We start from the raw sequence: 25,743 nt of genomic DNA, 5'->3' as shown, positions 1-25,743 counted from the left end.
TTAGGAATTGTGGATCTAAAGAGGTTCTTCTCACTAGGTTGAGTATTGTAAGAAAATATTTTTTTTTTTTATTATTAAGGCTAAGATTGAGCAGCACATGGTAAGAACAGGAGTTTTACTGAACAGTCAGCATGAGATCAGAAGACAGAGGCCATATTTTAACAACAAGCAAGAATTCTTAGATGAAGCAACAAAAGGATATGATCAAAGTGGAGCTTATAATATTATTTATCTTGACTTTTAGAAACCATTTGATAAGGTGTGATGTGAGAGGTTGGGCATTAAACTACAAGAGGTGGGAGTTCAAAGTAATGTTTGTAGATGGGTGCAGAATTGGCTCAGGCACAGGAAGCAGAGGGTGATGCTGCGAGGAATCCTATCTGAATTGGCTGATGTGAACAGTGGTGTCCCACAGTGGTCTGTTCTAGGGCCGTTGCTATTTTTAAAATATATGAATGATTTGGAAAGGAAATTAAGTGTTAAGCTGTTTAATTTTGCAGATACAGTAATACCAAGATAGATGGATTGGCAGATACAGTGCAGCCAAAAAGTATTGACAGCGCATCACTTTTTCCACATTTTGTTATGTTACAGCCTTATTCCACAATGGATTAAATTCATTTTTTCCTCAGAATTCTACACACAACACCCCATAATGACAATGTGAGAAAAGTTTACTTGAGGTTTTTGCACATTTATTAAAAATTTTAAAATTGAGAAAGCACATGTACATAAGTATTGACAGCCTTTGCCGTGAAGCTCCAAATTGAGCTCAGGTGCACCCTGTTTCCCCTAATCATCCTTGAGATGTTTCTGCAGCTTAATTGGAGTCCACCTGTGGTAAATTCAGTTGAACATGATTTGGAAAGGCACACACCTGTCTATATAAGGTCCCACAATTGACAGTTCATCATGTCATAGCACAAACCAAGCATGAAGTCAAAGGAATTGTCTGTAGACCTCTGAGACAGGATTGTCTCGAGGCACGAATCTGGGGAAGGTTACAGAAACATTTCTGCTGTTTTGAAGGTCCCAATGAGCACAGTGGCCTACATCATCTGTAAGTGGAAGAAGTTCGAAACCACCAGGACTTTTCCTAGAGCTGGCCGGCCATCTAAACTGAGCGATCGGAGGAGAAGGGCCTTAGTCAGGGAGGTGACCAAGAACCCAATGGTCACTCTGTCAGAGCTCCAGAGGTCCTTTGTGGAGAGAGGAGAACCTTCCAGAAGGACAACCATCCCTACAGCAATCCACTAATCAGGCCTGTATGGTAGAGTGGCCAGACGGAAGCCACTCCTTAGTAAAAGTCACCTGGCAACCCACCTGGAGTTTGCCAAAAGGCACCTGAAGGATTCTCAGACCATGAGAAACAAAATTCTCTGGTCTGATGAGACAAAGATTGAACTCTTTGTTGTGAATGCCAGGCATCACATTTGGAGGAAACCAGGCACCGCTCATCACCAGGCCAATACCATCCCTACAGTGAAGCATGGTGGTGGCAGTATCATGCTGTGGGGATGTTTTTCAGCGGCAGGAACTGGGAGACTAGTCAGGATAAAGGGAAAGATGACAGCAGCAATGTACAGAGAAATCTTGGATGAAAACCTGCTCCAGAGCGCTCTTGACCTCAGACTGGGGCGACGGTTCATCTTTCAGCAGGACAACGACCCTAAGCACACAGCCAAGATATCAAAGGAGCGGCTTCAGGACAACTCTGTGAATGTCCTTGAGTGGCCCAGCCAGAGCCCAGACTTGAATCCGATTGAACATCTCTGGAGAGATCTTAAAATGGCTGTGCACCAATGCTTCCCATCCAACCTGATGGAGCTTGAGAGGTGCTGCAAAGAGGAATGAGCAAAACTGGCCAAGGATAGGTGTGCCAGGCTTGTGGCATCATATTCAAAAAGACTTGAGGCTGTAATTGCTGCCAAAGGTGCATCAACAAAGTATTGAGCAAAGGCTGTGAATACTTATGTACATGTGATTTCTGTTTTTTTATTTTTAATAAATTTGCAAAAACCTCAAGTAAACTTTTTTTCACGTTGTCATTATGGGGTGTTGTGTGTAGAATTCTGAGGAAAAAAATGAATTTAATCCATTTTGGAATAAGGCTGTGACATAACAAAATGTGGAAAAAGTGATGCGCTGTGAATACTTTCTGGATGCACTGTATCTGGAATCTGTCAAATCATTACAGAAGGACTTGGACAGCGTACAGGCTTCGACAGAATTGTGGCAGATGAAATTTAATGTCAGTAAATGTAAAGTATTACATGTAGGAAGGTAAAATGTTAGATTTGAATTCTCAATGGGAGGTCTAAGAATTGAAAGTACATCTTATGACAAGGATTTATGAGTAGTAGTGGACTCGACACTACCAACTGCCTGGCAGTTTTCAGAAGTCATTAGGAAGGCTAACAGAATATTAGGTTATATATCACAATGTGTAGATTGCAAATCCAAGTAGGTTATTCTCAAGATTTATAACTCTCTGGTGAGGCCTCATCTGGAGGACTGTGTGCAGTTTTGGTTTACATGTAACAAAAAGGACATAGCGCTAAGAAAGGTCCAGAGAAGAGCAACTAGACTTATTCCTGGGTTAAAGGGGATGAATTATGAAGAAAAATTAAAAGAGCTGAGCCTATACAGTTTAAGCAAAAGAAGATTTAGAGGCAACAAGACGGAAGTGTTTCAAATTATCAAGGGATTTAATACAATGGCTCGAGACTGTTATTTTAAAATGAGTTCATCAAGAACATGGGGACAAAATTGGAAACTTGCCAAGGGTAAATTTCACACAAACATTAGGAAGTTTTTTCTTTACACAGAGAACCATGGACACATGAAATAAGCTACCAAGTAGTATGTTAGACAGAAGGACTTTATGGACTTTTAAAACTAGATTTGATTGTTTTTTAGGAGAATTATGTGGATAGGACTGGTGGACTGTGCTGAGCTGAAAAAGCCTGTTCTTGTCTAAATTGTTCTAATGTTTTGAGCAATAGACTAAATCAAATTTTGCCAGTTTCTCTGTAAATTGACAACTGAAACATCAAAGATGTAACAGTAGGTACATGATGACTAAGGTTTTAGTCACAGTGTTGTGATAGCCTGACACTTCATGGTACTGCTTGCCAATGCCCTAATGCACCACTCTGCTTTCCCACAGGAGCTACCGAAAAATGCAACTTATTGACTGTACTACCTTTAAAATGGGAATTCACTATAGTGTTTGCTTTTAAGTTGCATTTGTTTTATTCTTTTAATGATGCGATTGTAACCTGCATTTTGTACTGATGGTATTTGAAAATAAGATTAAAAGTATAAATTGGACACTCAATGCCAAAGAAGCTGAGGCAATCAGTGACTAAAAATGAAAAGGTTCAACAAAGGGATACCTTAAAGGAGGGAGAACAAATGAACAGGAGGAGGACCAAGAGAGGTGACTGTGATTCTCCTCAATTAATGAATGATCAGAGGCTTTTTAAATACAAGCCTGAAAAATGTTTTCTTTTTTTTCTTTTTGCCTGTAATTTCAATTTCTTAAATATTCTTGCACAATTATAAAATCTTTGGATTTTTGTAAACTTAATAAATATAATAAAGTATCTATCTATCTATCTATCTACCAGGGTGGGCCATTTATATGGATACACCTTAATAAAATGGGAATGGTTGGTGATATTAACTTCCTGTTTGTGGCACATTAGTATATGTGAGGGGGGAAACTTTTCAAGATGGGTGGTGACCATGGTGGCCATTTTGGATCCAACCTTTGTTTTTTCAATAGGAAGAGGGTCATGTGACACATCAAACTTATTGGGAATTTCACAAGAAAAACAATGGTGTGCTTGGTTTTAATGTAACTTTATTCTTTCATGCGTTATTTACAAGTTTCTGACCACTTATAAAATGTGTTCAATGTGCTGCCCATTGTGTTGGATTGTCAATGCAACCCTCTTCTCCCACTCTTCACACACTGATAGCAACACCAGGGAGAAATGCTAGCACAGGCTTCCAGTATCCGTAGTTTCAGGTGCTGTACATCTCGTATCTTCACAGCATAGACAATTGCCTTCAGATGACCCCAAAGATAAAAGTCTAAGGGGGTCAGATCGGGAGACCTTGGGGGCCATTCAACTGGCCCACGACGACCAATCCACTTTCCAGGAAACTGTTCATCTAGGAATGCTCGGACCTGACACCCATAATGTGGTGGTGCACCATCTTGCTGGAAAAACTCAGGGAACGTGCCAGCTTCAGTGCATAAAGAGGGAAACACATCATCATGTAGCAATTTCGCATATCCAGTGGCCTTGAGGTTTCCATTGATGAAGAATGGCCCCACTATCTTTGTACCCCATATACCACACCATACCATCAATTTTTGTTCCAACAGTCTTGGAGGGATCTATCCAATGTGGGTTAGTGTCAGACCAATAGCGGTGGTTTTGTTTGTTAACTTCACCATTCACATAAAAGTTTGCCTCATCACTGAACAAAATCTTCTGCGTAAACTGAGGGTCCTGTTCCAATTTTGTTTTGCCCATTCTGCAAATTCAGTGCGCCGATCTGGGTCATCCTCGTTGAGATGCTGCAGTAGCTGGAGTTTGTAAGGGTGCCATTTGTGAGTAGCTAATATCCGCTGAAGGGATGTTCGACTAATGCCACTCTCCAGTGACATGCGGCGAGTGCTACGCTGTGGGCTCTTGCTGAATGAAGCTAGGACAGCCACTGATGTTTCTTCATTAGTGACAGTTTTCATGCTCCACATTTTGGCAAATCCAACACTGAACCAGTTTCACGAAACGTAGCAAGCAGTTTGCTAACTGTAGCATGGGAGATGGGTGGTCTCGTAGGGTGTCTTGCATTGAAATCTGCTGCAATGACCCGGTTACTACGTTCACCAGACATCAACACAATTTCTATCTGCTCCTCACGTGTTAACCTCTGCAACATGTCAATGGCTGTAAACAAAGAGAAACTTGTAAATAACTCATGAAAGAATAAAGTTACGTTAAAACCAAGCACACCATTGTTTTTCTTGTGAAATTCCCAATAAGTTTGATGTGTCACTTGACCCTCTTCCTATTGAAAAAACAAACGTTGGATCCAAAATGGCCGACTTCCAAATGGCCACCATGGTCACCACCCATCTTGAAAAGTTTCCCCCCTCACATATACTAATGTGCCACAAACAGGAAGTTAATATCACCAACCATTCCCATTTTATTAAGGTGTATCCATATAAATGGCCCACCCTGTATATACTTGATTTCATACTTGGGCGGCACGGTAGCGCAGTGGTAGTGCTGCTGCCTCATAGTAAGGAGACCTGGGTTCGCTTACCGGGTCCTCCCTACTTTGAGTTTGCATGTTCTCCCCGTGTCTGCATGGGTTTCCTCCCACAGTCCAAAGACATGCAGGATAGGTGCATTGGCGATTCTAAATTGTCCTTAGTGTGTGTGTGTGCCCTGTGGTGGGCTGGCTCCCTGCCCGGGGTTTGTTTCCTGGCTTGCACCCTGTGTTGCCTGGGTTTGGCTCCAGCAGACCCCCGTGACCCTGTAGTTAGGATGGATTTCATACTTACATGATTCTGTCCATAACTTCTGATTTGCCTCTTTTGTTTGACTTTTTCTTCTGAAATCAAGTGTCTCTTGGACTTTTTATTTTCTTTGGCCTAGAGAAACAAAAATAGAGCTTCTGAAATGATGTACAAGGCTTATAATTACAAGAACTACAAGATGCACAAGATAAATAACTGAATGAGATACTTTATGTTTCACTTTTAGTGTGTAATATGTCATTAGGTTGACCAAGAATTAACAATTGAAAAAGGGTATTAATGTAAATGGCACCTGATACATCATATAAAGATTTCAAATGTAGGCCCATAAGAAGTTGCGGTCCTCCATAGGGTAAACACATACATCACAATTTGCACATTTACACTTATGGTAACTGCCGATGGCCAAACACAAACTCACAACTTTGGATTAAAGTCTTCTAGAAACCTGAGCTAAAGGATACTCCTAGTCTTAGCCAAGCAGACAGTGTTTCTGATCACTTTGAGCAGAGTGCTTTATGGTTACATTAGTTCTCTGTTTCTCTCAGCCCTCACCTTACTGTTCTACTGCCTCCACAGCAATTGATGGCTTTGACATATTCTATGGCATGCTTCATTTTAAATCTATTCAATCTGCCTTCTTGGTGGAGCCAAATGGTAAATATAAGGTGATAATAGTTTATTGGATCTTTACTTTAGAAGGTGAGACAGGTGGTTTGACATTCGGCCCCCATTTTCTCCATATAATCACTAAACATATTAGATGTTCTTGTTGATGATTAGTCAATTTATTTCATTTCTTTACAAAGGACTGAGAATGTTCAAAGTTGCAGTGCCCGTAGATAGCAAATAGTTTCTCCATGTAAATATAAAGCTACATCTGACTGAAAATGATCAGAAATGCTGAAAAATTTTCCAACCAAATTTTTATACCTTTAATTTTCTTCAACTATTCTTTTCAAATATTTTATAAAAGGGAGCCTTTATTATATTCAGCAAACTAGACTAAACTATATTTTTATATTAATAGTTATAAGGTTAAGGACTGTAGTGAAAAGACAAATTTAAATAGTTCAAAAGTCATGGGTCAAATACACACATACCGGGAGATATCACAGCTCAGAGAGTCAAATCATGTACAGAGATACATAAAATGTTTACAGACACAGATGTCATAAAGTTAAATTCACAAATCATTACAGTAATATCTTCTGTTCTAAAATTTAATAAAGTAAATAGACTGCCCCAAGCATTTGTAAATATCAACATTCACTCTACCTTCCCACAAAGAAACTGGTTTCACCCTTTCAGACGCTACAGAAAAGTGCTTCTTGTGGCCAGGGTAAGTATAGCGCACATATTTCAAATGAGCAATGAGGGATTTGCAAATCCTGTTTTTTTATTCAATAAAAACTACCAGGTCCTTCATCCTGAAAAGAAAATTCTCTTTGACTCACCATGACCTTGGTTTTTTCTTTCTATGAAACAGAAGTATATTCCTCTAAACTTTTTTAATTATCCCAACACTTTTGTATCTGAGTGATCTCAATGCCCATCTGTTACTCTACTTCTTTATCCCTACTCACCTTTTTCTACACCAGGAGCCATGTGTATAAAATCTTGCTTAGATTCTAATCTAAAATGGAGTATGCCCAAAAAATTGGGTTTATAAAACCATATTAATGCCACAGGACATGCCAAGTTCCTTTATAAATCTCATATCAACTTATAATTATGTGTTTTTAACTCCTTGTCAGCTCCCACATGCAACCATGTATGGCTTAACAAATGTCATTTTTGAATATTCATGACCAATGTACCATATAAATTTGGCCATGTTACTGAATGACTTGTAAACCATAGGAGAACATAGAAAATGAAACTTCTGTGAATGTGAACCTCTGACATTTACAGACAGTTTAAGTAGTAGCCAAGGTGGGCCTAACCCTACCCACCACAAGTGCACTATGTTACTAAAAATAAAGTCTCAAATAAAGGATATTTGTTCCTCAATTTTTAATACCTCACTTAATATAAAAATTTTAATGAATGAATTGGCTCAGTAGTGCTGCTGGGTGCTCCCTGCATGGAATTTGTGCAGGGTCCGCGTGGGCTTTCTCTGAGTGTTCCAGTTTCCTCTCACATTATAAAGACATGCAGGTGAAATGGCAATGCTAAATGGCACCTTGATGTGTGTTTGTTTTTAATCCATGATAGGCTGGCACTATGTTCAGAGGTAGTACTTGCCTTTGCACGTTATTTACTTGCTTCGACTCCAGCTGTACAAATACCATAATTCTTTCTGACAATATCAACTAGCAGTTGTACATCACCAATCTTTAAAACTGAGAAATACTGAGCACACTTTCAATAGCAGTTTATTTCACTGTTTCAGATTTAGTTGGAGAGAGGTTACTTTAACTTGAATATTTTGTATGCAGTATGTTCCTCTTTTGCAGACCTGAAAGATGTTCCTGTTGACTAAGAGATCCTTGGTAGTCAGCATGAGAGACTGAAACAGCAGTATGCATGGCTGTGGCTTATGGCTGCCTACACCTGGCGTGGCAGTCTGAGCAAATGTCCATCTCACATCATACATACTCCTGTTGCAAGATACTTAAAAAACAAAAATGTGATATCTATCTCTTTGATGAAGAAGAAAATTCTCCACTTTTCAAATTAGTTAACTCACCCAAATGTGTACATTTTCTAACTTCCTAAAATAAAGTTTTTATTTTTTCACAGTTGAAATACACAAACTTAAAAACATATTTTCTGTCAGTTAAATATTTTTAATAGTATTTGTGTCCTTTATCGTGATGATGATTAATTTAAAAGCTGATTTAGACGTCCCTGAGCCACCCTCATGGAGTTGTGTGCTGATATAAAGCCTACTTTACAGAGAGCATCACAAACAAGTCACACAATCTCTGTTCCATTATAGGTTTTAAAATCAGGTTTAGAAAATAAACATCAGAATGTGATGGACACATCACTGAAATGCACAATGAAACAGGATTTTTATTCACTTCATTGTCCTGCTCTCTGGAGTTGCTAAAATGGCAACATCAAAAATAATCTGTGTAGGATTTACAGATGGTGAAAACTTTCCATAACTTTAAGTCTATTTCCACACCAAGTTCAGGTTTAATAAATTCTGACTTCTGTGTAAGAAATGACTTACACATATTTTAGATTGTAGGCAAGTTTTATGAATGAGGCCCCTAGACTAGAGTGACTACCTATTTTTTAATCTCTAGTCTCAAAGTTATTCCTTCATTCATCACACATATGATTAATTGTCTTAATTAATAAGTCCGTTTCTCTTGCTGCAGAATCATCCAGTTTGCAAAGATTGTTTTCATTTTCAAGAGGCCAAACATTGTCTCTTCTTTTCTAGGATACTATCATTGAAAATCTTGGAACATATTGTCTGTATTAAACCTAATTACCATCTCTTAGACATCCAACTGTTTGAATATTTCCACTCAGGGTCTTCACTTCACTACCGCATTAAGTTATCTCATTTTCACTGTAGATGACTTCCTCCATATGTTTGACTGCAACACAGTTCCTTAATGTGCTTCTAAGGCCATGGATCCATGCAGTGTCTTATGTTTAGAGGCATATCAAACTCTCTACAGCTTTTCTGTTTCTTTTTTTTTCTTTTCACCACTTTCTTCCATGAATTGTCTGCTATGTTTATAAATGTGAATATAAGCTTATCTGCACTATTTCAGGTGAGAACCTTAACTGAAATCAAAAAAGCTTTTCTTGCTTCTTAGATCTTTGTTCCCTGCAAATTTTTCCCTGCAGTTACCAGCATGTCTTTCAGTCAACTAAACAACATTTCTTAAGCTTCATCCTTCTTTTCTCCTCCTCTCACATAAATCAATCCAATTCATTTTTGTTGATCTTCCTGCTTAAAGTATTAAAGTAGTACAGCTTCTTCAACAGGTCACTTCTCAAGTTCCTATGTGGACCAAGCATAATTAACATCTTACTCTTCAAAACTTTTGGCCATGACTTACAAAGCCAATGATTTCAATGTTTCCAGTTATCTGTCATTTTTACTTGTCTTAAGCCAAGCTAACAGCCACTTTAAATTCTTTGAGACTGGTCCTTACACCATTCCTTTTTTCCCTTTTTTTGCTTTATAAAATTACATTACAATAAGTTTGATACAGAACAGCTGAGAAATACACAGTATATTTGAAACAAAATTTAACACCATCCCCACCCATTTCAGAGAACTTTGAAATCGGATAACACAATATGTCAAAATAATGAAGCATCTAAAACAGAGGCACAGCATGCTTATTAAGGACAACATTAAACAATTCTTGCCGTAGTTAAAGTAGCTTTGGACATTTTTTCTAATTTTTAAAAAGACATTCTTTTTCACCCTGTGATTTTTGGGTGGATTAGGATTTTTCCAATTATATGAAATGTAACTTGGTTTAGTGTTGTGGATTTTAATTTGCCCACACAAACAAAAATTAACTTAATCTTACAAGGACAGTTAACATAATAGTGCTTTATCTTCCTGAATTGTATCACCTTAAAACAAATATTATGCTTAAGATGGACAGGATGAATTTAACACTTAAGGAGGTAATTAACATCAAGGCATTTCCTTTTCATGAAGTGTACCTCACTTTTAAAACATCTGTGCTCCCTCAAGGACAATAATCACCAAATTGGTATATAGCTTGAGAAAGGAAGGAATTCAGACATACTTAAAAGATCTAAGACTATAAGCAAAGTTATTCATTATATAGACAGCCAGCCAATCAAATGTGTATATCATCATATGTTCCGGAATCCCACGTGGAATTTTAAAATAGATATGCCTTGGCTGAGAGTGATGTCAGGAGAGGTCGAGAGACATGTGACTGTTTCCATCTGATTGTCAGCTAAAGCATCTAATGAATGACATCGACTGCTAGATCAAAAGCCGCCTGAGGGCATTCATATTTGGCATCTCTAGCTTCTTCGTGAGCTTTTTCTAAAGACTAGCTGTATATATAAAGAATCCAGACTTTGGTGTTACATTTTCTTTTATACTATTCTCCATCTGGTATTATTGTTCTTTAATAAATACTAATTTGCTGTTAACTTTCTATACTTTGTCTGTATATCTAGAGTGATTGAAGTGAGAAGGTAAATATTTAGAGCATCTGGAACAGTAAGGAAATGCCATATGATCCATACTGCAAAGCTTTGTTGGGATGAGGATGAGAGCTCTAGCGAATTTTGAGAAGTGCATTAAAGTAAGACATCAGTGGTTGATAAATAGCCATAACCAAGGATGTATGCTTAAATATATTCTTGGAGACCAAAGTAATATTTAGGTCTGAGATATAAACCATTGTATGTTGTTTGTGCCTATGATAAGTAAGTCTCTTGGATTACTAGGGAATAATGGACTGTGCATGTATTACTCATAGGACACTTCTGTGTGCTAAAGCGGTAGAGAATAACAGGTTGTGTATACATCATTCATACAGTACTTTTGTGGTTAGAGTCTGTGTATATGTGTAGATTAGGTGTGTATGTGTTAATCTTAAGGTATAGGAGTAGACCAATCTGGTAACTAACCTGGGGCCTCATGTATAAACGGTGCGTACGCACAGAAATGTTGCGTAAGAACTTTTCCACGTTCAAATCACGATGTATAAAACCTACACGCGTAAAGCCCGCGCACTTTTCCACGGTACCTCATGCCTTGTCGTACGCAAGTTCTCCGCTCGGTTTTGCAGACTGGCGGCACCCAGCGTCAAAGCAATGGTACTGCTCCTGTGTGATTACTCATTATTTTCATGTGCGCTTTATAAATACACGAAACTAACCGCATATTGTTTATTAGTGTAATGCATCTGATTGTAATTAACTCGTAACAATATAATGGTCCACGGAACAGCCATAGTATTCCAAATACCATAACTGCTTTAGCGTTGTTACTCTCACTGCACCTTCCTCTTCTTATTTTTTTTCTTCTTCTTTCAGCTCCTCCCGTTAGGAGTTGCCACAGCGGATTATCTTTTTCCATATTACTTTCACTGCACCACGCGGAGTATTTATATCACTGTATCTGAGTGTGAGTCACAGCAGCAGCTGATCGGAAAGAGAATTATCGGTATACAGCTTCAAGGACACGCTGTCTCAGCCACGGCAAAACGTTTTAAAGCCTTTCCTGTACAGTGCTCCTTGTAGAACTGTTTGTACTTATAAGTACAATCACCTCACTGTAAACTTGCACTACAGTTATAATATCGCACAACCTGAGCCACTTTATAAAGTGCGTATTTACATATGATGACGATATCATTTTTAAGGTGAAATGCAGCAAAATATGTTTGTTAAATTATACAGATAAAACTTTAACTTCATTTAAATAATCTATATTCTTCACTGGGAGTGTCGTTAAGGATAGAATAATTTAAAGATGTACTACGAAGATATTTCAATGTTCTTTAAACGTTTTGAAGAATCGGCACTAAGCTTACAGATGGCTTAACGTCTATTACAGAGCTGATTGTGTGGCGATCGGTTACTTGGGGAAAGAAAAGCACTGACTGCAGTGACAGCTACGCCAATATATATTGAATATAAAACAGAAAGAAAAAATAACAGCACAGCAAAAAACGCAGTGACAAATTTCGGCAAAAGTTAAATGCTTGTGTCATGAGCACAAGGCGGCTATGCAGTGTCTGCAACGGACGTGGCCATCCACCGTGCATGACATTGGCGGCGAAGGAGCCACCGATTCTTCCTCTGCCCAGTGCCACCACAAACCTAGAGCCGCCCCTGAGTACTGCTGCAATAAATTATTTCATCGAAGTGAAACACATGATTAATAACGTGCTTTAACTCCTATCATCATGAAAATGACATCACGTATACATCTCAGTAGTTTAGTTATTCAGAGATGTAATATCACGAATGTAATGGACTCTGTGTCCAGTTGGAGGAAGAGAGCCGGTTTAAGAAGCAAGTAGTGATTCACACAAATAGAGCACATAGAAGATCAAATACAAAACAAAGCATTTAATGTGCTACTTTAATTACGATATGATTTTAGAATCTGGTTAATTAAACGATTTTAAGATGAAGTTTATGATGTTCTACTTTAATGACAAAATAAACTACGTGATTAAAGTGGAAATGTCGAGATTGAAGTTGACATTTCGTGCTTTTTCCCCACTGTGTGCCTTTTTTTCTCTGTACCCTAATAAGCTTTCATATGACACTCAGACAGTGGGCTACAACTCGGCTTTTCACGGCGACTTTGATATGTGACTTCTTTTTTATTTCCGGCACTGTGCGATTTTGTGAACGTGAGCTTTCAAGTTTCTCCAACACGCTATGTCACTCGATCAACTTCCTTTTGCTGATTATACCACGGTTTATTTGAACAAATAGTATGTTTTTCCTTTGCCTTCACTTGGTATTCGCTAAAATTCTTATATTTCCCCCGTGCTTTTCCCATTGTCTTTTCACAGAAGGCTGCGCTTAAGGGCGATTTATATTATTTTGCATATTCAAAGAGGCGTAATTCTGGGAGGAGTTGGGGCGTTACATAAAGCGCGTGCACGAGCGTTCGTTTTCACGCTGATCGGGATTTATGTAGCGGAAGAACGTGGAAGTTGGAGTACGCACAGATTCCTGCATCTGGATTTTTCTGTGCGTAAGCACATTTCGGCTTTTGTGCTTACGCCATGTTAGAGTGCGAGTTCTACGCACGGCGTTATACATGAGGCCCCTGGTGAGTATACTTATCCCTAAAGAAAATAAGTAAAGGGTTAGTAGAGAGGAATACCACAATATTACATTCATGTAAACATTGTAGTATCAAAACAGAGTTTGGAGTATGCAATATTTTCCATCTGATAATGCTCTAAATTTTGCATGAAGATGACCAGAAATAACAATGCTTCCAAGATTGTTCTGAAAGCTTGGCAAATATCCATCAACAATATGGTCTGAGTATGGGACAATCTTAAAATATATAAAACAAAGTGAGGTGGGTGTGTATTGACATTGTTCATGATTAGGTGTGTGAGTTTCATTGTTTAACTGAAGTGGACCAGTGCATTTTTACCCTTTGGGGTAAATAAAATCTTTATTAACCCTAATCTGACTGAAAGGTTTTCTCTGCCAATTTCACGTTCTAGTTGTAAGGTATGTCAGATTTGCTGACCACAGTTGTTTCTGGACTATTTCAGTTTAAATGCCAAAAGTGTGCTTCCTGATGGAGTTGGCACTAATTAAAGGGTTAACAGGTACGGGGATTTCACCTTTAATCCTGGCCTTTTTTTCATTCCACATTCTGTCATGGTACATAAAACATAACACATCAGACAGATGTACTTTTTTCTATTGGTGCATTCCTCTTTTCTTTTTTCATTGCTGTATTAAATACATTGCACATCTGGGTAATTGCTCAGTGCTTGTCAGCTTTCATGTACACACTCCCACCCATATGACTAAAGGTAAAATTTTGATTTTATCAGAGTGAGACACAGGCTAGTACCTGGATACGTCACAAGTTGTAACTGGCATCATGGAAGCATGCCACCAACTGAATCATTAAAATTAGGCTAATACAGTAAAGGCTATGGTTAAAAATTGTAGTAAAAGACACCTAATGTGAAATAGCCTTTTCCCAGCAGTGTTTTAAATCATCTGCAGGTGATCTTTTGAAAGTGACTGATCGAGTGTAAAAATACTGTTGACATCTTCATTATTGTAAAATAGTAATGTTTATACCACTGATACTGCAGAAGATTTCTGATGTGCACATAACAGAAAAAAATAGCTGCTGGAAGATTTTATTTGAGGCATAAATATTTGAAAGATGCCACTGTAAAGATCTTCCACATGTTGAATCCTTACAAGTTAAGGATCATGTCAAGCACATGAGTTTTTGACTCATGGGTTCCCATGTAGGGAAACACAGGGAGAAGACTGAGGGTGTAACAGAGGTACTAACCACTCTACTATTTGCATCTTTAGAATGGTGCAACATCCAGCAGACAAACTATTATGTCATTTCCGGGAGAACACTATTGGCTCTGCCTCTTTCACCATCTTGGCCATGTAAGCAACATTTTGACAAAAAGTCAGTGTTCAGTTTAGAACTAGCTGCCTAAGGGGTTGGACTTCACAGCAGCATAACCCTTTGAGCTCTGGCTGAAATTTGCAAGAATTCTCTGTTCTTGAATAGAATACCTTACTTTTTCATTCTTTAATTTTTGGATAACTCTTTAACTTCCTTTGTTTGATTTCTTTGCAATGGTAAGAATAGATGATTACCATTCATGGGCACAACTGAAATTAGCATCACAGAATTAGAATTTTCAGCAGTGTTGAAAACACTTTAAGTGAGTGTTGAATTGTTGAATTCCACCTTTATTGATAGTCATAATTGAACAGAACAAGACTTATAAAAAGATTCTGTATGCTTGAATAGGATTTCATTTCTTTAGCTAACCAACCTGGCACAGCTTGATTTCTTTCTGCGTACTTCCGAAGTCTCATAATACATTAATTTGTGACTCAGTAGAAAAACAATAAAGTTATGAAATGTTATATGCCCCTCTGTTTTAGATCTGTATAATTTTAATTTCTAAATCTGTGGTCTCTTTGAATTCCAAATGAGTGTAATTACAATTATGTCAACATTGTAAATGTTTTTAAAATATACACTATACAGAAACACTCTTAAAAATATATAGAAACTTTAAACTTATATTCATTTTGACAATTTAAATTTTCCTGACCATATATTAACATCTACTCACACTTTCCATCAGGGTCCAGACTTTTAGTATTTAAATGGATCATTACATTTTTGTAATAGCGATTCCTATGTTTTTGAACTGTTGTGAGACAATTAAATAAAACTAATGAAATTTAAGCTGATGTACAAAGGCTAAGAATTGGAATAATTTGCTATGAGGGTCAGTCCAATAACTAGTCGTAGGTATCAGGCCTTCACATGACAATAAACATGACTTGGCCTTCTTACCATTCCAAAGTCTGATTATGTAGCTTAATTGCGATGCTTTTAGTAGGTGACTCCAGGGGTGAGGTTGACAAAGTAGTGCTTTATGCTCACTTGCAAAGTGGCTACTTAAGAGGGGTTTTGGGAAATGTACAAAAAGTACCTTGTACATTGCATATTTGCACCATAAAATTGCTCAACAATTGCTACGATTCATTGTATTCAAGAAATGTAACCCTGGGTGTGATAGTGCCTTCTTGTCATCCATCATTCCCACCCTCTTTTTGAAACTCCTGGCCATTCATAAATCTCTTTTTTGGAAGCTTGTTCAAAGTATGTTTAAAATTCAATCTCTGATCTTTTGAGTTTTACTGGCTACAAATCTGTTTATATTACCTATTCTAAATGTTCACTCCCAACTATACTGATATGCATTCTTTTATATTGTCATCTCACTCCACAATCCCAAACATACATAGTAGCAGGAACATGTAAAAAAAATGTCAGTTTAGTTTTATTCATCCGCCTAATTGCCATAGGCATTCGAAACACTGTGATTGGGTAGTGCAGCAGCCTTCAAGTGTTCAAACTGCAAATCTCCAGGGACTTCTGGTGGGATGAGAAAAGTGGATGGTCGTTATTTACTTTATAGCCCATTAAGGAATAAATGTATTTATAAAACACAAAAAAAATGGATGAATGCTGCCTTTATTTCTGGTCAGTTTCATCAAAGTTCATATATGGGCTTAGGGTTTAATAACAAATGCTGGCCAGTGAAAATGTGTAGTTTTTTATGCAAAAGAAGAAAAGGTAACACATTATAATACATTCAGTTTTATGCCATGCAGCCTCATAATTTATTTATTCGCTTTTTTTTGTAAGTAATGAGTAATGTATCTTAGTTACTTTCAAAAGTAATGCACCCAAACACTATTTTGGGATGCTGGAATTAAAATGCAATACCTGAAAAAAAAATCCAGAGAAATGTGCAAAGGAAGTGCTGACTCCAAAAATGCAGTGTTCAGGCAATGATTTGAATCCTTGACCCTGGAATTGTAAGATACCAGTGGTAGCCCGACAGTTCTTCTCACACTCTTTTTGTAATTGTCCATGTTTATTTCTGGCCAGTTCACTTATGGGGTTCCATTATGCGGCATACTTTCATTTTAGTGGATGTGAAAAGGCATATGATATGGCTGAATATTGTGATCTTTGGCTGGCTTATCATCTTGGCCAATACCCCAGAGGCCGCCATATGGAACCCTCCATGCAGTATGGAGGTGCCCTGAAGACCAGCAGGGAGTCATGGACTATGTAGTTTTTATACAAGACCCTGCTGGATACCACAGGGGCCGCAAGAGGGAGCTGCAGGGAGGACCGAAGACTTGTGTGCCCTATAACCCGGAAGTGTGTCAAAGGAAGAGTGACGTGCTTCCAGGGTGAGAATAAAAGGACTTGTACCTGACCCGGAAGTGAATGAGAGTCACATGGACTGGGGATTGGAACACTTCCGGGTCAGGATATATAAAAGGACTGTGAGAGCTCCCAGACGGCGAGCTGAGCTGGGTGGAAGTGTGGCAACGAGTCTGGGAGTTGGAGGATTGTTTGTATTATTGTTATTGTATGAGTATAGTGGAGGAGAGGGTGCTTTGTGCACTGTGGAAGATTAATAAAGACACTTATTGGACTTTTACCTCGTGTCTGGAGTCATGGACAGGGGTTCAAGGGAGCGATAGCGCCCCCTATCTGTCACAATATAAAAAAGAAAAATTTGAAATATACTTTGATCTAAAGACTGTACTTACAGGGCGTCCCAAAAGAGAGAGTGATCCACTCCGTGAAGGTTTTGGTTTCTTTTTCTTGTCATTCAGATTTCTCTTACTTCTTTTATCCTGTACATATAGAAATAATTATTAAGGCAACATTCAAAACTTTGAACTGAATACTGCTCCATATGTTTAATTAAAGTTTAAAGGATTTGTTATTTAGAGGTTCCTTTCAACTTTTTTTAACAATTATTGTAAGGTTAATTAGAAGGCATGTATGTTTCTATCACTTTTAATAGGGCCAGAAAACAACTTCAGTGTGTGTGATAGGATTTGTTAATTTCTTCCAGAATGATGAATGGTGTTTTCTTAGAACTACAGCTAGCACAAAAGTTTCTAAGTTCTTTATTCATCTTATTTAAAAAAAAAAAAAATCTGGTTAACTAAGTAAAATGTTCTCTTTCAAACTGCAACAAACAGAAGGCATTAAAGTGACAATGTAACCCAAACAGGAGTTGCTAATTTAAACCTCACCATCCAGTATCAGTTGTAATAAACATTTCCAAAGAAATAAAACCTCAACAGTTTCAGAAAGTAAAACAAGCAAACGTTTGCGAATTGTCTTATAAAGATAAAATAAATTCTAAATAGAACTTCCTGAACTGACAAATTAAGCACAATTCCAAGAAAACAGTAACATGTTCATTTAAGCTATTTAGTTTTTTCAGCTCATTCAGCACTTTCTGCACCTTTCAAATGGCTGCCTTGAGCACACAGTGCCAGAAGACACAAAATTCCACTCACTGCATCTTGTGTGGAGGCATAATAATCCCTTTCTGAAATACTTCAAGAGACCGAGCACTAAAATGGACTGTTGGAGTGATTCATGTTATGTTACCTGTTTATTAGCAGAAGGTTGCATTACCTTTACAATATGCATTAGTTTTACCGTTCTCCCTTGTATAATAATTTCTGATTTTTTATCTTTAGGTCCTTTTGCAACGTGCTGGAAACAACACCCCTAATCATCCATTAATGACATTGTTTCTACAAACAGTGTGATATATTTCAGATCTGTCATTTACGATATTTGAATTAATCGAACTTCTTTATGTTGACACATATTTGACAATTACATTCAGTATCTGTCACCACATTAATAAAACCTGTCATATCCATCCAGGTTAATTTTATTTAATCCACTGATTTTTAACATGAAACAAATAATCTGACCCAGTTTCAATATTGATGACTAAAGCAAAGTGAGGCTTTACTGGGGAAATAAAATAAAGAAAATATGCCTGCTTTGCTTCTTTGTCCTGCAGAAATCTAGTCAAAGGTCTCTCTGCAAAGGTGAAGCAGCATGTAAAGCATTTGTATTCCCTAAAAGCCTTTATAGTTTTCTTGATGACTACTATTAGATAACATACAATTTGTTTGTTGCATTATTACTGGGGGCAATACGGGGGTCCGGTGACTAGCCGTTGCTCCCGCAAAGCTCTAGAAGACTGGATATTCTGTAAATTCAAATCTGGTCGCAGTCTGTGTAGAACTGAATCATTTTCTTAGTATTTAGTTTTCTGTTTTATTCACATACTGTGTAACCCTGATATGTTTTGAAGGCATATAGTACAATAATAGAGGAAATATTTAACTAAATTTCACAAAAAAAGCAGCAGTGTTTTAGTTGTCAAATGTGAATGTATCCCAGCTCAATCATTTTCCTTTTTCCTTTTGTGTTTTTGTATAAAAATTAAATGAGCATACCATAAAATGCACAACTCAAGAGTTATTGCATTATTTCATTTCTAATCTCAAAGTTTTCTCATTTCTAATTCTTCATTTGAAGTGGTTCAGACAATTAATAGCAAAATAAATACAGTTATTTTACCAATGTGTATATTATTCTGTGCTAGAAAACAGTCACAGTTCAATTCTATAAAAAAAAGTCCATCTTGTCAAAAATGGCCAACTGCATGTGCATGTTTTTCACTTTATTTTTCTTCATTTTGAGAGATAGTTGCCTGATAACTACTGGATTTGAGGTTTGGGACAGCTTGGACTGCTGTAATTTTAAAACTTGAATTAGACAGTTTTTCTGTCTCCATTCAAAGGTCCATACCCTTGAATCCACCTTTTCTGGTAGAGGATTACAAGAAGTTGCAAGCACCTTTCATGGTTTATTTTTCTTGTATTCCATGTTTTATTCCACATTACCAAATTTTGTGTCCTGTATTCTTTGCATTTCACCACTGACTGTAGTTTTAGTGATGCCATCAAAATGATTAACGAATGCAGGAAAACATCAGTGCTGTATTCATGCTACCAAGAACAACTAGGAAATCCTAACTTTATCACTTGTTGACCTTAGATGTCTGCTGCAACAGATAATAATAACTGGTGGTAATTATTGTTAAGTGCATTTAAGACTGAAGCCAGTCATGGGAATCCGGGAAGAAAACACTAAGTTGAAGTTACTGATTGATCTCCAATCGATTCCCAAACAATTATGGCTACAATAATTGCTATAAAATTTTTATTTCAGTACGTCTTTTAATCATTAATATAAACTGATGTCAAGTGTTAAGCTTAAGGGAAAATAACAGCCATGCGAACAAGTAATCAACAAACAGTGGAGTATACTGTAGCAGTGGTGTCAAAACAGGCATAGCGTATTCTTTTCTTTTCTTTCTTTTTTTTTGTATCTTTGCTGTCATTCTCTAACCCCAACCAAATTCTACTTAGATGGTGTTGTTAGCAGTTGGCTGAAGAACACTACAATCTCAAGACTGGACAAACAGCCTGATGGAGAGATTCCAGTTCTTTCAGATGCTTGTAGATCAAAGAATGAAATACTAGCTGGCAAAAACTCACAAGTCCATAGATCCATCCTTTTAGGTTTTTTTAACAGCAACAATCGGATCCCTTAATATGATATACGAGGAACGTTCAAATATAAACAGGAATTTATGAGCTATGCTTTATTTATTGAATACAATGAAACAACTTACACACTATTTTTTAATATAGTTTCCTGTCACTGTATACACTTGCTCCAGTGCTCAGGAAACTTCTTAATCCCCGAAGAGTAGAAGTCTTTTGATTGCATGTTGACCCATTCTTGCACAGCGTCAATAACCTCCTCATTTGGCTTGAATTTCATCCCTCCTAAAGATTCCTTAAGTGGACTGAAGAGATGATAGGCTGTCTCTGAATGACTTGAACTAATCATACACTCTGATTTGAGACACTCATCAACAAACTGTTTTTTAAATCTTGAAAAAATCTGAGATAGAATGGCTCTTTCATTTATCAAAAATTGAATAATAATGTGCCGCACAACACTACTGTGTACCTCCTACTCCGACATGTTGATTACAACTAACAGGAAGGGGGAAAAGAGCCGCTAGCACTACTAAGTTCAAATATGTGTGTGTTTGTCCAATGAGTCAGGTCTACCTTGCACTATTTATAAGAACAGCATGAAAATTCCTGTTTATAATTGAACACCCCTAGTGGAAGCTCCATAATATATTAATGTTAGTTAATACATTTCTTTTTTTTTAAATCCGTTTACTCCTTTCTAGTTTAACAGAATGAAGCTTCATGACTAAGGTCTAAGGAAGCCTTGGGATTGTTCTAGGATAATGAATTCAAACTTAATTCATTTGTCTCCTCAGTCATTACATTTTGGTCCAGCCAGGCCACTGTAAGATGAGGTGGAATAAACTGTTCAGAACAGAGATCCACTTCCAGTTAATTTGCAGGAAAAATGAAGAAAACTAGAGTGGACCCGGATAGGCATTCCAGTTTTCTTTTACATGGACATGTAAACAAATCTCCTGAGAGGAATTTAACACTGTGCTGTATAAATTACGTTTTAAAAAACTAAATCTGTAGCTATACTTAAGTTTTTTTTTTATCAGGTTTTAATGCCACAAAGTTTCAGGTACTGAAAGCATAAATGAAAAATGTTAAGGAAACAAGGGTAAGGGGTACATCAGGAAAGCTTATTTCTGTTCTATATTAAAAAGAAAGAAGTTGTGCATTTTAATACATTTTTGCTTACATTGACACCGGGGAGTGATAACTTGTTTCACGTTGGTTGCATGCATTTAATTTGCACATGTAACACTACTACTTCTTCAGCTACTCCACTTTCAGCTGCTCATTTAGTCCATTTTCTAATAAATTCAGGCTGTATTAAGGACAAATGTGGAAACATACTGGCTATTAGTTGTTCATAATAAACTGGCCACTTAGTTATGATGACCAGATAAAATGATTTTGTCAAACTTTGTTTCATAATCTATTTTTCTCACTTTCCTTTTATCTCCTAAGTAATCTTGGTATTCATTATCACATTAATTTTAGCTAAAATAAATATACTAACTCCTTCAAAAACATACATGAGCAGAAAAAAAAAAACATCTTGATATGACCCTGCATTCTCCAATGCATCTGTTTTGTACATCTGCCTTTTCTTATCATGTGCTCAAGATTAGCTAGATCTTACACTAAAACACAAATCTGGCCTCTCTTAGTTCTGGTAATAGTCCCCTCATGACGCATTCCACTGGGGCTAACAGGACGTATATTCATCTTCTCAACTGTCCACAACATATGGAGTATGGAAAAAAAATATCAATCTAATAATCAAACCAAAAGAGAAAAAATTAGGCTTCTGACTGTGAGGGTGTCTCTTCTTTGTAGTAGGCTTGCTCTGTCATGAAATCTGTTACACTGGCACAATGAAGGAATCATCTGAAAGCACACTCTCACTTGCAAGTCTGTCTCAAGTAGTTAGTCAACCTGATTGATTGACTTTACTCCGTTGCAGAACCACAGCCAGAATCTCCAAAGTTAACCAGGTGAACATTGTCCAATATTTTTGTGCAAGAATTTCTTAATTGAAGGCATGTGATTAATATGGAAACTATCACAGAATGCCTTTGTGACCTTTCAGATATAATGTTATTTTCTGTATGCGTATTCATTTGACAGCCGCTCTGTTAACAAAGAACTTTGTCATATATTAGCTAAAATGAATGCATTCTTTGTAATAAATGTGTTGCTGCACTCTTGCTATCTTCTATTTATCAAACACTGTCTTGGCATCTGTACTATTGCATACATCTTCTAAACATTTGAAGGCCTACATTTCAAAACCTTGAAATGCTGAAGTCTGTCACAAAAGAAGTATCAGAATGAAGCAAAAAAAGTGATATTATAGATAAAATGAATATAGTAATAGTTTATTATTTATTATACTTTAACAGAGTCATCAACATGTATGAAGTCGCTTTATACAATGGTTCTACATTTCAAATATGTAAGGTCAGTTCCCATTACTTTTATTACACTTTATACAATAATTATTTATTTATATATTATGGTTTCAGAGTAGGAAGCTTCCCAATGGGACACTTTTAATGAAGTAGGGTATAGTTATTTTTGAAAATGTGTAGACAGATGGTAGATGAGCTTTTAGCATATTGCTGCATCACTTGGAATGCTGTAAAAGAACGTGAAATGTTGAAATCTTTTAATAATTATTTCTATATTATGGTAACATATTAAAATTAACATCACATTTTCTCTGTTGGAACCATTATAGTTCTGAGGAGGATGCTATACTATATATAGACTGTATACAGCAGGGGTCCCCAACTCTGGTCCTGGAGAGCTGCAGTGGCTGCAGGTTTTCATTCCAACCCTTTTCTTAATTAGTGACCTGTTTTTGCTCTTAATTAACTTCTTTTGAAATAATTTTAATTGACTTGTTGTTTTTTTTTTAAGATTTGTTCCCCAGAATTTCTTCATCAATCTCTGAATTGCTTCATTTTTTTCCTTAAATGGTACCCGAACAGAAATGAAATGTGAAGTGAGTGAGCTAACAGAAGACCAACTAAGTCAGGGCCTCAAACTCCAACCAGTTACTTAATTAGGGTCTGATTCTTGTTGTTAATTAAACCCGTTCTTTAATTCCATGGCTTGTTGCTCCTCTCATTGTGCAATAGCAGACACTTCCGAAATTGTTGATTTTCTCTTTTCTAAGAGCACCGTTAAAGTGTTTTGGGGACCTGTGCAGATTAGCATTTCTGAGACCTTCATCATTCTATATTTTCAGATATTGTATGATGGACACCAGTTGTTTTGGTTCATTGTGTATCTCATTACTGTTTGGCTGCTAATTAAATAAAAAGAAACAATTAAGGGGTATGAGTCTTCAAGAGCAAGTCATTTAAAATTAATTCAAAAGAAGTTAATTTGGAGCAAAAACAAGTCACTCATTAAGAAAAGGGTTAGGATGAAAACCTGCAGCCACTGGGGCTCTCCAGGACCGGAGATGGGAACCCTTGATATACAGTTTGCCACAAATTATAATATTCCCATTAAACTATTCCCAATCATAGAATTCTATGTTAATTACTATAAATGAGGTAAATAAATATTAAACCTGTAATAAAAATGTAATATAAAAATGATCAGAATTACACATAAACACACATATAACACAAATAAGAAAGCTAATAAATCAAATATCATATATAGCACAAAGTTTGTGGTGGTAATAGTTCATCTGGTACAGTGGATGAAATAAGCTGTCATTTTATAAATGCAATATGGAGGCGAAATTGGAACAGTCCTAAATAATAGAAATGCAGTTCAATCAGACCTGTGACATGTAAGTGAATTACAGTTAACCCTGGCAGCTTCTTTTACTGGGCTATTAAAGGTCAAGTATTGTACCATTTCACAGCAGGCCATGTTTCCTTTTCATCTGCAAGTGTCATGAACTGCTTCATAAAGAAATTTTTTATCAACTCTGACATCTTTCTCTGAGTTGAATTGTTTTGTGTTTCAGGATCTTTTCTTCAGTTTCTCTATGCTATTGCTCACCTATGACTAGCTTGTAGTGTGCAATGGTGACTGAGGAGATCCCCTGCAGATACTCTCCAGTGGTCAAGAAGCAAGAGAAGGCACATACAGTAAATACTATTTAAGACAGGTATATAAATTACATTGGATCATATCCAGTGTAATGAAATGCCTATAAAGGAATATTTTAACACTAAATACTGTAGATACATTTTTGCAGGTATTGTAATATTTCTATCACTTCTGGTTACAACTTTAGTGAAAATGCAAACTTCTCACATGCTTACTGTAATTTTTTCTAAGTGTAAATTTACTTATATTTACTTTTATCATTTTACTCAGTGGTCTTTAACACTGGAGGAACTGAATATACACTTAAAAAAAAAATAAGTGAACACTTAAATCACACATCAGATCTCAATGCATGAAATAATTAAGTGGATTTTACTGAGTAATACTGTGTAATTCATTGGGAAGAAAATAATGTAACAATGGTCAATGAAAACCAAAATCACCAACCTCTTGAAGGCTGGATTCAACATCACGCCAAAACTTAAAGTCAAAAATTGAAATCACAGGCTAAGCCAACTTGCATGAATTTCATCACGGCAGCACATAATGTGACTCAGTAGTGTGTATGGCCCCATGTGCCTGTGTGCACTCACAACAAAATCTGGGCATACTCCTGCAGTGGACGGCGGATGATGTCCTGAGCCATCTCCTTCCAGACCTGGATCGGGTCATCAGTGAGCTCCTGGAAAGTCTGTGGTGCTACATACATAATGGTCACAGAGATTCTCAATTGGATTCAGGTCTGGGGAATGTGTGGGCCAGTCAAAGGTATCAATGCCTTCATGATCTAGGAACTACCTATAGCTTCTGGCAGAATGAGACTTGGCATTGTCCTGCACCAGGAGGAAACTAGGGCCCACTGCATTAGCATAAGGTCTGACACTGGCTCTGAAGATTTCATCCCGGTACCTAACAACAGTCAGGATACCATTGCCTAGCTTGTGGAGGTCTGTGCAAAACACCAAGGATATACCTCCCTAGACCTCCACTGATCCACCGCCAAACCAGTGATGCTGGATGATGTTGTAGGCTGCATAACGTTCACCACTGTGTCTCCAGCCGCTGTCACATGTGCTCAGTGTGAACCTGCCCTCATCTGTGAAGAGAACAGGGTGCCAATGCTGGAGCTGCCAATTGTGGTATTCTCTGGCAAATGCCAATCAATCTGCACTGTAATGGCCTGTGAGCATGGGTCCCTCTAGAGGACATCGGGCCCTCATGCCACCCTCATGGAATCTGTTTTTGAAAGGTAAACCAGTAGCCAGCTGGTGGTCATTTTGTTGGGATCTGGCACAAAGGTAAAACACCTGACACAAAGGAGCAGATACTGGTTCTGCTGCTGGGTTGAATGCCCTTGTACAGCCATCATGTAATGGCCTATCTCCTGCTATCTCCTACATGCTCTTCAGAATGTGCAGGGAGACATAGCAAACCTTCTTGTGTCAGCA

At 37.3% G+C, this 25,743-nt stretch overlaps 1 protein-coding gene across 1 annotated transcript in view; it reads right to left on the bottom strand.

The window, feature by feature from the left end:
- LOC120529410 overlaps window positions 1-25,743 on the bottom strand; it is a 105,301-nt gene that overhangs the window by 23,732 nt on the left and 55,826 nt on the right. Inside the window, exons 6-7 of the mRNA XM_039753188.1 lie at window positions 17,381-17,467; window positions 5,591-5,680 (exon numbers count right to left, since the gene is read on the bottom strand). Of these exons, the coding sequence (XP_039609122.1) occupies window positions 5,591-5,680; window positions 17,381-17,467 (177 nt within the window). The remainder of the gene's footprint in view (window positions 1-5,590; window positions 5,681-17,380; window positions 17,468-25,743) is intronic.

Source organism: Polypterus senegalus, chromosome 5, assembly GCF_016835505.1.
Source record: "Polypterus senegalus isolate Bchr_013 chromosome 5, ASM1683550v1, whole genome shotgun sequence".
Taxonomy (NCBI): Eukaryota; Metazoa; Chordata; class Cladistia; order Polypteriformes; family Polypteridae; genus Polypterus; species Polypterus senegalus.
The sequence above is the reverse complement of the archived record's forward strand: the minus strand, read 5'-3'. Positions and strand labels throughout refer to the sequence as shown.